Genomic DNA, 15,359 nt, shown 5'->3' with positions numbered 1-15,359 from the left:
TCATAAAATAGTTATGGAAAATTATTGATTCATATTTTCAATAATAAATGATTTATGATAATCTAGGCGACTATACCAAAGCACTGACCTCTATGTAATTTCATCATGACAGATTTTGCACCCGGTTTCTGTGGAGTATCTCTGGTACAGTTCATCACTTGTCAGACTGGTTTCCCAACACTAAATGACATATAAGACCCCACCAGACACCAGAGACACTGAATATCTGAAACCAGCTACAGAATGTTTTCTCTCATAACATTTGTACAAGTATTGGATTCATAGCCTGTCATTGTATTGTAGGCTAGGCCTACAGTACATTATCCCACATAAATGTAATTTGTAGCTTGCACTAAAACTAGTTCTCTCATTCAAAATTGATCTTACTGCACACTATCCGCATTCTCCATTTGATCCATTTATGGATCATGTAGGCCTATCCAATGGATGGCCTATATAGCATGCTGACAAGTCTCGTTCCATTTCAGCCAGCATCATCCCTTTACTACTTAATTGTTCACTAATCTGAAAGCCAAATGACAGATGTGGATAGGTGAAAGCAACCATATTGAATGGCCATTGGCCAGGTGCAGCCATCAACACATTGCGTAACAGTCCTTTCAGATGTGAAATCCCCCCCAAACGGGTTAGGGAGAGAATGGGAGGAGTAAATGGATAGTTTGGAACCGGGTCAACATTTTTGCTAACCTGTTTATACCTCTCAGCCAGTGCTCAACCACGCCCCTCCCGGTGAAAGGCCAACTGTGATTGGTTCTAACACCTGCACAACCTTTAGTTCAAACACCTGCACATCCTCTCAACTCTTTAGTTCTATTTTAACTTTAGGGTGAGGCTTTGAGGAACTCATCTGTCCCGGTCCCCAATCAGCAGGAATACGTCGCGCGGCAAACAAACTCAAAGAACCAGTACAGTTCGTCACCATGTCCGAACGATGCGCGTTCGATACTAATGTCGTTACCCTCACGAGATTCGTGCTGGAGGAGGGAAGGAAGGCGAAGGGAACGGGAGAACTGACCACCCTCCTCAACTCTATCTGCACAGCCGTTAAAGCTATCTCCACCGCTGTCAGAAAAGCTGGGATTGCCAACCTGTGAGTTTGTCATTCAATTGGTCCCGTGTGGCTCAGTTGGTAGAGCATGGCGTGTGTAACCCCAGGGTTGTTGGTTCGGTCCTCACAGGGTAAAGTAGGAAAATGTATGTACGTTAAATGACAATGTAAAATGGCGACAGATTAACATGAGAATATTTAAAAAGCCACATGGTTTCCATCAAACTGACTTGTTGCGGATAAAAGGCTGTCCGTGATGACGTAGTGTACATAAAATACATACTGCGGTTGAATTGCCATGTTAGCTACCCCAAAATAGTGGTAAACTCCTTAATGTGCAAATATTGATATAATAACCATCCTATCTAAATACATTTGGAGTCACGTGATATGTTGTGGTCCTCCCACGACAACCCGGGAAAGCATGCAGTTGATTTAACATCACAGGGTGGTGAATGGAAAAGGGGATGCTCCTTTCCAATAAATAGAGGGTCTTATTCTGGTGGCATGATGGTGAGTGCTTGGCTGCCGTTTTACAAATAAAAATAATATTGCTCTTCTCTATAATAATCTCATAATGTAGGTAGCCTACCTACACTGTATCAGTGAGCTGTTGGTTAAAGCACATGAGCCAACACCAGAATGGACACATTTTCTATATAATGAAACAGTTTTTGTGACAACCATCAGTAGAGTTTAAAATGTGATGGACACCCATTTAACTTGTATTTTTATTTTTGGTACATGGGAATTTAAAGGCAAAGTTATTTGTATGTGCATTACGTCATCACGCACAGCATTTTAAACAGTTTGTTTTAATGGAAGTAACATCTGAGATTTTTGAATATTCGCATAAAAATCTGTCACATTGGATGGAGAACTAGCTAGTGATATGGTCTGTCAGTGATCATTTTGTTGCATCGTGATGCTGCAGAAAATGTGAGTTGTGGATTCTTATCCCCTCTGTGCTGTATGGTAATCACAAAGCACTGGCAATAAGTGAACGATTATATCAATAGCAGGGACCGTCCAACCAACCAACCATATGCCGGGTAGGGAGACTAAATCAAATATTTACCTAGTCGGATATTATGCATGAGTCTGACAGTCCAGCTAATCAGGTAATACTGTTGTCAACTTCGACTCGGGTCAATGTCCATCCGATTCTTTCTTTGGACTCAATGTTGTTTTCATAAATGCAAGCCAGAGCTATTGTAATGCAATAGGCTACTCCCAAATCATTCATTTATTTCCTCTTGAGAAATGTCTATTGTCTTCATTAGGAGGAAGTATAGGCCTATTACCTATTTATTAGTAATTTCTTTATAGTCCTCCATTGTCCGGAATTTCCTTGATGACTGACAGTCAATGAAGGCCAAAAGATGGTATCACTCTCTGTGCCCTGTGAGTTGAACCAGACACTGCATGCCCACTATCACAGAACCAACCTAGAAACACTTTACCCTTGTCCCACCCTCCTTCCAATTGTGATGGAAATAGGCCTACTATGGTGATATCACTACTCACATGTCTAACCCCTTCCCATCTCTCTATCCCTTCCTTCTTTCTCTCTCCTCTTCTCTCCCTCCCCTCCAGCTATGGCATTGCTGGGAGCACCAATGTGACCGGTGACCAGGTGAAGAAGCTGGATGTTCTGTCCAATGACTTGGTCATCAACATGATCAAGTCCTCTTTCACCTCCTGTGTCCTGGTGTCAGAGGAGAACGAGAGGGCCCTCATTGTGGAGCCAGAGAAACGGGTAGGGGTGTGTGTGGTCCAGATTGAAGTTGAGATATGTCTTGTAACATCAATGTGACAATGTCCTCTTGTTTCACAGGGAAAATATATTGTGTGCTTCGACCCACTGGATGGCTCGTCAAACATTGACTGTCTTGTATCAATTGGAACCATTTTTGCCATCTACAGAAAGGTTGGTGACTCTTTTGTTATTATTCCTCTACAAAGCCCTTAGGCCCAAGGCAAAATAATGTACTAAGTTGTTCAAATGAAATATTGTTGTTCAAACAAGTTACTAAGTCGTTTGAACAGGTGATATCATTGAATGACTCAGCTGTATAAGGAAATAAGCAAACAGGAAGCCACTCCTAGTGCTCCTAGTGGCCAGAGACTTTAATGCAGGGAAACTTAAATAAGTTCTACCTAATTTCCATCAACATGTTTAACTTCACTAGGGTAGGGGCACTATTTTCACCTCTGGATGAAAAGCTTGCCCAAAGTAAACTACCTGCTACTCAGGCCCAGAAGCTAGGATATGCATATAATTGGTAGATTTGAATAGAAGATAGTCTATAGTTTCCAAAACTGTTAACATAATGTCTGTCAGTATAACACAACTGATTTGTTGAAAACCTGAGAAAAATCTATCCAGGAAGTGGGATTTATTTATGTTTTGTAGTTATTCTATTGAATGCCATTACAGTATCCATTGACTTGGGACTCAAATTGCACTTCCTATTGCTTCCACTAGATGTCAACAGTCTTTAAGAATTGTTTCAGGCTAGTATTCTGAAAAATGAGAGAGTAGACCACTCTGAATGAGTGGACCCTACAGTGTCCGAGGTTTTTCATGCGCGCAACAGAGAGTGCGCCTTTCTTGTTTACCTTTTTATATTGACAACGTTATTGTCCAATTGCAATATTATCAATTAAGCTAAAAACAACCTGAGGATTGATTATAAACATTGTTGGACTTGTTTCTACGAACTTTACGGATACTATTTGGATTTTTCGTCTGCCTGTTGTGACTGTGTTTGAGCCTGTGGATTACTGAACAAAACGCTCTAACAATATATAAACATGGACTTTATTGAACAAAACAAACATTTATTGAGTAAATGGGAGTCTTGTGAGTGCAACCATATGAAGATCATCAAAGGTAAGTGATACATTTTATCGCTATTTCTGACTTGTAACTTCTCTACTTGGCTGGTAACAGTTTGTAATGATTTGTCAGCTGGGCGCTGTTCTCAGTTTGCGGACGACACTACAGTGGTAGGCTTGATTACCAACAACGACGAGACTGCCTACAGGGAGGAGGTGAGGGCCCTCGGAGTGTGGTGTCAGGAAAATAACCTCGCACTCAATGTCAACAAAACAAAGGAGATAATTGTGGACTTCAAGAAACAGCAGAGGGAGCACCCCCCTATCCACATCGACGGGACAGTGGTGGAGAGGGTAGTAAGTTTTAAGTTCCTCGGCATACACATCACGGACAAACTGAATTGGTCCACCCACACAGACAGCGTTGTCAAGAAGGCACAGCAGCGCCTCTTCATCCTCAGGAGGCTGAAGAAATTCAGCTTGTCACCAAAAGCACTCACAAACTTCTACAGATGCACAATCGAGAACATCCTGTCGGGCTGTATCACCGCCTGGTACGCCAACTGCTCCGCCCACAACCATAAGGCTCTCTAGAGGGTAGTGAGGTCTGCACAACGCATCACAGGGGGCAAACTACCTGCCCTCCAGGACACCTACACCACCCGATGGAAGGCCATAAAGATCATCAAGGACAACAACCACCCGAGCTACTGCCTGTTCACCCCGCTATCATCCTGAAGGCGAGGTCAGTACAGGTGCATCAAAGCAGGGACCGAGAGACTGATAAACAGCTTCTATTTCAAGGCCATCAGACTGTTAAACAGCCAACACTAACATTGAGTAGCTGCTGCCAACATACTGATTCAACTCCAGCCACTTTAATAATTGAAATTGATGTAAAAATGTATCACTAGCCACTTTAAACAATGCCACTTAATATAATGTTTACATTACGCATCTCATATGTATATACTGTACTCTATCATCTACTGCATCTTGCCATCTTTATGTAATACATGTATTACTAGCCACTTTCAACTATGCCACTTTATGTTTATATACCCTACATTACTCATCTCGTATGTATATACTGTACTCTATACCATCTACTGCTTCTCGCCTATGTCGTTCTGTATATCACTCATTCATATATCTTTATGTACATATTCTTCATCCCTTTACATTTGTGTGTGTATAAGGTAGTAGTTGAAATTGTTAGGTTGGTTATTACTGTATTGTCGGAACTAGAAGCACAAGCATTTCGCTACACTCGCATTAACATCTGCTAACCATGTGTATGTGACAAATAAAATATATAAACAAATGTTTTAGGTAGGCACTACATAGGCTACTGTCAAATGTACTTGAGTTTTCCTTGGAATAGAATCACCATAATATAAATAAATGTAATTAAGCTAAAATATCAGAAATAGTCATTTCAGGCACTCTTATCCAGAGTTACTTAGTTAGTGCATTCATCTCAATGAAGTAACTCAGTGAAGTCAGAGCTAGAAAGAGGGAAAAGAGTCAAGTGCAAGTGTTAGTTCACAAAATTATTTTTTTTGTGTGGGGGTTTGACATCAGAGGGGTTGAGTGTTTGTTTCTTGAGGAGAGGAGTGACTCTGGCCATTTTGAAGTCAGAGGGGATGCAGCCAGTGGTCAGGGATGAGTTGATGAGTGACGTGCGGAATGGAAGGTCTCCAGAGATGGTCTGAAGGAGGGGTTGGGGTCGAGCGTGCAGGTTGTCGGGCAACCGGACCTCACTAGTCGTAAGATTTCTTCTGGCGTGAGAGGGGAGAAAAAGGTCAAGGCGTAGGGTAGTTATGTATGAGTGGGACCAGTTGATTTCAGTAGGCTGAGTGAATAAAGAACGGATGAAAAGAAGGTTGATGACAAAGTGGTTGACAAAGTTGTTGGCAGAGTGGGGGGGTGTAGGATTAAGGAGGGAGAAGGTGAAGAGTTTCCTAGGGTTGGAGGCAGAAGCTTGAAATTTAGATAGGAAGTGGCTTTAGCAGAAGATACAATCAGAGGAAGAGAAGGATGATAGGTCTTCTGGAAGTTTAGTTTTCCTCAGCTGACTGCAGCCCTGTTCTTTAAGGTTGCACGAAGGAAAGGGGGAAGTGCGAGTTATAGGCTGTGGAAAGGGAGGATGGTAGGCTTGACAGGGTAGAACCAGAAGGGAGGGATTTAGCAAAAGGGAGAGATGATAAGAGAGAAGATTGTGATGGCGGATGAGATTAGTAGGCGAACAGCCTCAAGTAAAGATGAGGTCAAGCGTATTGCCTGCCTTGTGAGTGGAAAGGGTGAGGCCATGCATATTGCTTGCCTTGTGAGTGGAAAGGGTAAGGTCATGCGTATTGCCTGCCTTGTGAGTGGAAAGGGTAAGGTCATGCGTATTGCCTGCCTTGTGAGTGGAAAGGGTGAGGTCAAGCGTATTGCCTGCCTTGTGAGTGGAAAGGGTAAGGTCATGCGTATTGCCTGCCTTGTGAGTGGAAAGGGTGAGGTCAAGCGTATTGCCTGCCTTGTGAGTGGAAAGGGTGAGGTCAAGAGGCAAGGAGGGAAAGAAATGAATCAAAGGCAGACGTCGGGAGGTTGAAGTTGCACAGTACAAAGAGCGCTGAGCCAACGTCAGGAAATTAGCTTATCAAGGTGTGAAGCTTATTGATGAACTCTCCAAGGGAACCTGGTGGGCGATAGATGTCCACTCAAGCTTAACATTGTTGTCAAGTGACAGTAACCGCATGGAATTCAAATAAGGAGAAGGACAGGTGAGAGAGTAAAGAGAATCTCCATTTAGGAGAAATCAGCAGCACTGTGCCACCACGGCAATGAACCGATGCTCTCAGACTATGAGAGAACAGTCCGGTGAAGAGAGCAGCTGGAGTAGCAGTGTTCTCTGTAGTGATCCATGTCAACGTCAGAGCCAAAAAGTCGAGGGACTTAAGGGCAGTACAGGCTGAGATGAACTCTGGGTTCTTGACCACAGACCAGCAGTTCCAAACGCTGCTGAAGAACAATAGTTTGACATGGGTTGTGCATGCAGGGTACACTAAATTAGAAGGGGTTGCAGCCAAGGGGTGGGGAGCGTCTAAAGCCTGCAGGGAGAGGAGCGAGCAGGGATAGAAAACACACATAGTTGCCAAAGCTACAAAAGAACAAAATGAGAAAATAACTATGTAAGATACACAAGTGGTTGGTTCCTTTCTTTCCTTCTTGGAATAACTCTGCATATGTCACCAATTGCCATTCCAAAAATAATATATTTTTTTGTTGTAGGGAATTTTGGGGGGCATATGTTTTACTTAATGGTGGCGTTCTAAACATGGTTAAAATCCCATAGGAACACAGCCATTTGAAAAGCGCAGGGCTTGTGCAACGTTCCATGACTACATATTTTGTCTTACAGGAATGATATACATACATATGAGGAGAAGGCTGAAGTCGTAACCTTTTCACGGATGTAATATGATCTTGTCTGATTTCGAGTTCGTCCACTAGATCACATCACATGACGTGACTTGGCCACTTGAAACCAGATACGTCTGTCTGGTTTGATCTGGTTTGGGTAGTACTTCACTGTGCGAAAATTGCGGAAATAACAAGCATACAGGTGAGGTAAACATCAATATTGTGCCCATTGGAAACGAGTGAAAGTTAGTTTGATGGATGGATGCGTTCAAGGTCATGTTAAATGTATTACATTACGACCACCACCAGGGTGTATCCTTTCCGTGCATACAACATGTTTGTACTTTTGGTGACTTGATAGTCAGTCTGATTTGCTCATGTATTATTTATATATTTTCTGTAAACAGTATATTGAATGTGGAGTGCATTTCCCACACTCAATACACATGTGAAACTTGTTGGTGCTTTGCTTCTGTGCACAAATCACTTGACCGCTGCAGTTTGAGATTTATTCCCTTTTATTTATGAAAAGAAGCTGATACTAGCCTTTATTATTTAAGATGTATTTATTATAGTTTAGTTAATAAATCAATTTGTTTCTATTAAAATACATTTTACAGTAGTCTATGTATTGCTTACCAAAAACATCTGTTAATAAATTTGAAGTCCTTCAAAAAAAGTGACATCCTGATGTTAGAAAATAGAATATAAAACGCAACATGCAACAATTTCAACGATTTTACAGTTCATATAAGGAAAACAGTCAATTGAAATAAATTCATTAGGCCCTAATCTATTGATTTTTACATGACTGGAAAAACAGATATGCATCTGTTGGTCACAGATCTGAAAACCAATCCGTCTCTGGTGTGACCACCATTTGCCTCATGCAGCGCAACATATCTCCTTTGCATAGAGTTAATCAGGTTGTTGATTGTGCCATGCTGTCCCACTCCTCTTCAATGGCTGTGCGACATTGGTGGGAACTGGAACACACTGTTGATGCAGAGCATCCCAAGCGTGCTCAATGGGTGACAGTCACTGCTTGATTCGTATGCAGGCCATGGAAGAACTGGGTCATGTTTCAGCTTCCAGGAATTGTGTACAGATCATGTTACAGATTCTTGTGACATGGAGCAGTGCATTATCATGCTGAGACATGGTGATGGTGGCAGATGAATGGCACGACAATGGACCTCAGAATCGCGTCACGGTATCTCTGTGCATTCAAATTGACATTGATAAAATGCAATTGTGTTCGTTGTCTGTTGCTTATGCCTGCCCATACCATAAACCCACCATGGGGCACTCTATTCACAATGTTGACATCAGCAAACTGTTCGCCCACACAATGCCATACACATGGTCTGCGGTTGTGAGGCCGGTTGGACATACTGCCAAATTTTCTAAAATGACACTGGAGGTGGCTTATAGTAGAGAAATTAATGTTAAATTCTCTGGCAACAGCTCTGGTGGACATTCCTGCAGTCAGGATGCCAATTGCACGCTCCCTCAACTTGAGACATCTGTGGTGTTGTGTGATACAACTGCACATTTTTAGTGGCCTTTTATTGTCCCCAGCACAAGGTGCACCTATGTAATGATGGTGCTGTTTTATCAGCTTAAAATTGTAAAGCTGAAATGTCTTGTCAATAAGTATTTAATACCTTTGTTATGGCAAGTCTCTCAGTTCAGGAGTAAAAATGTGCTTAGCAAGTAACATACGAAGTTGCATGGACTCACTCTGTGTGCAATAATAGTGTTAAAATGATTTTTGAATGCTACCGCATCACTGTACCCCACACATACAATTACCTGTAAGGTCCCTCAGTCGAGAAGTGAATTTCAAACACAGATTCAACAACAAAGACCAGAGGTTTTCCAATGCCTCGCAAACCAGGGCACCTATTGGTCGATGAAAAATAAATAAATGGAGACAAAGCAAACATTAAATATCCCTTTGAGCGTGGTGAAGTTATGAATTACACTTTGCATGGTGTATCAATACACCCAGTCAGAAAGTAAAACTCCAAAAATGTGGCTAAGAAATTAATTATATCCTGAATACAAAGCATTAGGTTTGGGGCAAACATGACATTATCACTGAGTACCACTCTTCATATTTTCAAGCATGGTGGTGGCTGCATCGTGTTACAGGTATGCTTGTCATCGGTAAGCACTAATATATATTTATAATAAAAAGAAGCGGAATAGAGCTAAGCACATGCAAAATCCTAGAGGAAAACCTGGTTCAGTCTGCTTTGTAACAGACACTGGGAGACACTCACCTTTCAGCAGCACAATAGCCTAAAACACAAGGTCCCAAGACGACATTGAATGTTCCCAAGTGGCCTAGTTACATTTGACTTAAATTGTCTTGAAAATCTATGGCAGGCCTTAATGGCTGTGGAGCAATGATTCACAACCAACTTGACAGAGCATAAAGAATTTAAAAGAATGTGCAAATATTGTACAATCCAGGTGTGCAAAGCTCTTAGACTTACCCAGAAAGACTCAGCTGTAATCACAGCTAAAGGTGATTCTAACATGTATTGCCTCAGGAGTGTGAATACTTATGTAAATTAGATTTCTGTATTTAAATTTCAATACATTTGAGCACATTTCTAAAAACAGGTTTTCACTTTTGCCTCTTAAGGATCCGCCCCTTTTTTTTCAATTTCTGCCTAAAATGACAAACCCAAATCTAACTGCCTGTAGGTCAAGACCTGAAGCAAGGATATGCATATTTTTGGTACCATTTGAAAGGAAACACTTTGAAGTTTGTGGAAATGTGAAATTAATGTAGGAGATTAACACATTGGATCTGATAAAAGATAATGCAAAGAAAAAAACAAGTTTTTTGTATTTTTGTTGTTGTACCATCTTTGAAATGCAAGAGAAAGGGCATAATGAATTATTCTGCACAATTTATACTTTGGCGACTAGATGGCAGCACTGTATGTGGAAAGTTTTAGAGTGATCCAGTGAAATCTTACATATCTATTTAAAATGTTGTTTCAAGACTAACCAAATGTGCCTAATTGGTGTGTTAATAACTGTGCACTCTCCTCAAACAATGGCATGGTATTATTTCACTGTAATAGCTACTGTAAAATGGACAGTGCAGCTAGATAAATTCTTATTAAAGCTTTCTGCCCATAACAGATATATCTATGTCCTGGGATTTTGTTTTGTTTCTTACAACCTCATGCTATCACATTAGCCCACATTAGCTTAACCGTCCTGCGGATGGGACACCGATCCTGAAGAAGATTTGTCGGGGGGAGGGGGTTTATTGTGTACATTTTGTCCATTTTTAACTCAGGCTGTGTAACAACTGTGGAATAAGTCAAAGGATATGAAAACCTTCTGAGGGCACTATATATTAGGAAGGCTTACAACCCTCTCTGTCTAACGTCTATTGCATTTGCACAAGCAGGATGCAGTCCCTACACTTTGGGAATATTTTGTGTGATGATGTAGGCCAGTCTTTATAGTTGCTGCCATATTTTAGTTCCTGGTAAAGTAACACTACTTGACTGCCTGTCTGTCTCCTGTGCAGCTTAGCCAATGTTTGTAATTAAGATGAAAAAATATAACATTCAATCACTAATTAGACTGCATGTCTGTCTTGCTGCATTCCACCTCTGGGCAGCCGAACGTTCATGTATCCAGACCGGTAAAAGGAGTCTGACAATAGGCAAGTTCATTTTGCATTGCCTGATACCATATATGCTGATATTGTGGCGAGAGGAAAAAGCTGCATATAACTCAACAGCTAAGAAGAACATGAAATCGATAGACTGCCTGTCTGTGTTTATGTTTGCAATACTGACAACATTTTGTATGAATGCTTCGATTTAATGTATTTTGTATAAAGCCCCACTTACATGCTATGGCACTCAGAAACAGCCCTATTTTAGGCTATCAAAGAACTGTCAATGAACAATCCTATCAATGGATGGAATCAGTGAATGAATGGCTGCAGCAACCATTACACAGTCTGACAATCTGTATAACAAATTAGGCCTAATTAGACAAAATAACAATTACTCTCCTTTGAATGACTTATCTTGTTTGAACACATTTTTTTTACTAAGTCGTTCAAACAATAATTCCAGGAGGCACATTATAAAAAATGGAAAAAAAGAAATTGCCTTGGGCTTCAGGGCTTCCTAAAATTCATTAAATAGTTAATTTTCCCTCATCAATCTACACACAATACCCCATAATGACAAAGCAAAGACAGGTTTTTAGAAATGTTTGCCAATTTATACAACAAAAAAATAACTAAAATATTACATTTAAATAAGTATTCAGACCCTTTACTCAGTACTTTGTTGAAGCACATTGGCAGTGATTACAGCTTTGAGTCTTCTTAGGTATGATGCTACAAGCTTGGCACATCTGTATTTGGGGAGTTTCTCCCATTCTTCTCTGCAGATCATCTCAAGCTCTGTCAGGTTGGATGGGGAGCTTTGCTGCACAGCTATTTTCAGGTCTCTCCAGAGATGTTCGATCGGGCTCTGGCTGGGCCACTCAAGGACATTCAGAAACTTGTCCTGAAGCCACTCCTGCGTTGTCTTGGCTGTGTGCTTAGGGACGTTGTGTTGGAAGGTGAACCTTCGACCCAGTCTGAGGTACTGAGCGCTCTAGAGCAAGATTTCATCAAGGATCTCTCTGTACTTTGCTCTGTTCATCTTTGCCTCGATCCCAGTCCCTGCCACTGAAAAACATCCCCACAGCATGATGCTGCCACCACCATACTTCACCGTAGGGATGGTGCATGGTTTCTTCCAGACGTGACGCTTGGCATTCAGGCCAAAGAGTTCAATCTTGATTTCATCAGACCAGAGAATCTGGTTTCTCATGGTCTGAGAGTCTTTAGGTGCCTTTTGACAAACTCCAAGCAGGCTGTCATGTGTCTTTTTACTGAGGAGCAGCTTCTGTCTGGCCACTCCTACCATAAAGGCATGATTGGTGGAGTGCTGCGGAGATGGTTGTCCTTCTAGAGTTTATCCCACCTACACAGAGGAACTCTAGAGCCCTGTCAGAGTGACCATCGGGTTCTTGGTGACCTCCCTGACCAAGGCCCTTCTCCCCCGATTGCTCAATTTGGCCGGGCGGCCAGCTCTAGGAAGAGTCTTGGTGGTTCCAAACTTCTTCCATGAAAGCATGGAGGCCACTGTGTTCTTGGGGACCTTCAATGCTGCAGAATGTTTTAGGTACCCTTCCCCAGATCTGTGCCTCAAAACAATCCTGTCTCTGAGCTTAACGGACAATTCCTTCGACCTCATGGCTTGGTTTTCGCTCTGACATGCACTGTCAACTGTGGGACCTTTTATAAAGACGTGTGTACCTTTCCAAAACATGTCCAAACAATTGAAATTTCCACAGGTGGACTCCAAGTTTGCAAAAATGTCTAAAAACCTGTTTTCACTTTGTCATTATGGGGTGTTCTTTGTAGATTGCTGAGGATTTTTTTTACAAATGTATCCATTTAGAATAAGGCTGTAACGTTACAAAACGTGGAAAAAGTAAAGGGGTCTGAAATACTTTCCGAAGGCATTCTATATTCGGTCTCGGACGTTCCATAACAGTTCCACACTCTTGTTTCGTTCTTAGACACATTGTTTCAGTTTGTCAGATTAGTGTGCCAGTTTCTACTGTAGTTAGTTACTGTTTCACTGTTCTTCTGTTATGTTTGGTAACAACTATCCACGTGTTTGTCTCCCAGACAACAGATGATGAGCCCAATGAGAAGGACGCGCTGCAGTCTGGACGTCACATTGTTGCTGCCGGTTATGCCCTCTACGGCAGCGCCACCATGATGGTGCTCTCGACAGGTCAAGGGGTCAACTGCTTCATGCTCGACCCTGTAAGTTTCAAATCAAACCTAGGGGTGAACTGCTTCATGCTCAACCCTGTAAAAGCCAAATCAAATTGAACTTAAACGTAAAAGTGCATTTTTGAAATAGCAACACACTACAGTAAAACTATATAAAACGGAATATATAACCAAATAAGAAATGGCAGTCAAAGAACATATAAACACATCTACATCAAATTGTCGATGAAGAGACACAGGAGAGGTGCCCTTCATTGATTTATTGTTAATCCATGAGGTGCTCTTTGATCTTCCGATTAATTACTATAGAACAAAAAATAAGTTAATGCTGGATGGTAAACAAAGCCTTTGTGCAAACAAACTTCCAGAATCAATCAAGACAGTCACATGTAGTGGGGAAAAAAGTCAATGAAGTTGCTGAGTCAGGTCCCTGTTCTGTATGTTTTTAGTCCATCGGGGAGTTTATCCTGACGGATAAGGACGTGAAGATCAAGAAGAGGGGGAAGATCTACAGTCTGAACGAAGGCTATGCTCAGCACTTCTACCCAGACATCACACAATACCTGAAGAAGAAGAAATATCCAGAGGTAGTTTACTAACTATACAATTGAAAGGGCTTAAACTAGAATTCTGCACCACTAACTCACTCTAGGTACTATGAAGTGACCAATGCAGTTAATGAAATATGCCTCGTGGTTGTCTTACTTACTTTTAAATGCACCTATTGTAAGTCTCCCTGGATACATTGCTTTTTGTTTCCAGGATGGGAGTGCCCCCTATGGTGGGCGTTATGTTGGCTCCATGGTGGCTGATGTGCACAGGACTTTGGTGTACGGAGGAATCTTCTTATACCCTGCCAATGTCAAGAGCCCCAAGGGCAAGGTGAGTGAGACAGAGCTCTTCAGGTCATATAAACATTTTTTTTAAAGTAGATATATGTTACATACAAGTAACCAGAAGTAGAGTGCTGGCTGTGCCCAGACAATCAATGATAAAAGGTAGAATGAACTAGACCATTTCTCGATATATATTGAAGTGACTAACCATCGTCTCTCTTTCACTCCATCCGGTGTAGCTGAGGCTACTGTATGAGTGCAACCCCATGTCTTTCATCATCGAGCAGGCTGGAGGCATGGCCACCACGGGGGAGATGAATGTCCTGGACATCAAGCCAGAGAACATCCACCAGCGAGTTCCTGTGGTCCTGGGCTCCCCTGAAGACGTCCAGGAGTACGTCGCCATCTACAAGAAGACACGCATGTGAGGCTGCGCTGGAGCCTTCTGTGGATCCACCATGACCTGCTTGTCCTCAAGGGTCGACCTTTGACCTGAGCTAGTAATCTTTGTATCATGAATGGAGCTGGGGATATACAGTATATGTCATGGAATATATATATATATATCATGCCCAGTTGTTTAGAAGTTGAGGTGATTGGTTGATCAGATAATTGGGGCAGTGCTTTTCTCCGGCTGATCCTTTTGAACAAGCGGAGTAGTATTTTACCTCCACCATCTGACCAACCAGATCTGGGACCAGAGATACTTCAGAGGGACAAAGTAGGGAGGAGACTTTCACTGACCTGGGCCTATGTCATAATAGTTTAAAGTTTCTTACCCTATTCGTTTCTCCTTCTAGAACTGTGCTGATCTAGCAAGACAGGATAGGGGAGAGGAGTCCAATTTAGATGATTGGGATGCAACCCTTCAGCGTCTTACTGTTTGGATCCCTGAACTGAGAGACCCCTCATGGACAAGGCCTACCTCAGCCTTATGATGTAGTATATTGTAGGGTTGTTGTGCCATGTGTCATTTCCACTGGTGGACCTATAATATGTTTTGAATAAAACCCAATGTTAAAATCCCTCCACTTGTTGTCCATGATGTGTTGCTGACCCATTAGCAGGGGGACGTAGTACACCTTCATAGGCATACAGCATATTACAGTGTGTCAAACCATGAGAAGCTGGTTTCTAATATTATCAACACCAGGTGGTGTTGTGGTAATTATTTGCTTCAGTTGTCAATCCAAAAGCAATCTCAGACGATACTAATTTGTGGTGGGTGCAAAAGGAAACAGCAGGTTATAAAGAACAAAAAATGTAGAGTAGGCCTACTCATGTAATAACAATTATACCACAGCTGTGTATGTTGTCAATCATGTACATTTGTTTAATTGTTTTATGTTTTACATTT

The 15,359-nt window shown here is 41.7% G+C and overlaps 1 protein-coding gene across 1 annotated transcript; it reads left to right on the top strand.

The window, feature by feature from the left end:
• Positions 1–796: 796 nt before the first annotated feature.
• LOC135548192 (fructose-1,6-bisphosphatase 1-like) lies at positions 797–15,028 on the top strand. The gene is made up of 8 exons (XM_064977535.1): positions 797–1,111; positions 2,666–2,828; positions 2,907–2,999; positions 13,056–13,196; positions 13,616–13,753; positions 13,929–14,048; positions 14,242–14,426; positions 14,803–15,028. Exons 1-8 carry the CDS (start codon positions 942–944, stop codon positions 14,816–14,818), a joined length of 1,026 nt encoding a protein of 341 aa, XP_064833607.1. The 5' UTR covers positions 797–941; the 3' UTR covers positions 14,819–15,028.
• Positions 15,029–15,359: the final 331 nt, after the last annotated feature.

The sequence above is a fragment of the Oncorhynchus masou genome, chromosome 11 (assembly GCF_036934945.1).
Source record: "Oncorhynchus masou masou isolate Uvic2021 chromosome 11, UVic_Omas_1.1, whole genome shotgun sequence".
Lineage (NCBI taxonomy): Eukaryota > Metazoa > Chordata > Actinopteri > Salmoniformes > Salmonidae > Oncorhynchus > Oncorhynchus masou.
Note: the sequence above shows the minus strand (reverse complement) of the source record. Positions and strands in the feature narration are given on the sequence as shown.

Excerpts from the sequence above, each read along its gene's own strand:
- LOC135548192 (XM_064977535.1), top strand. The coding sequence starts at position 942 with ATGTCCGAACGATGCGCGTTCGATACTAATGTCGTTACCCTCACGAGA. Across the intron at positions 2,829-2,906 it reads TTGTGGAGCCAGAGAAACGG|GGAAAATATATTGTGTGCTT; the intron begins GTAGGGGTGTGT and ends CTTGTTTCACAG. Across the intron at positions 3,000-13,055 it reads TTTTTGCCATCTACAGAAAG|ACAACAGATGATGAGCCCAA; the intron begins GTTGGTGACTCT and ends TTTGTCTCCCAG.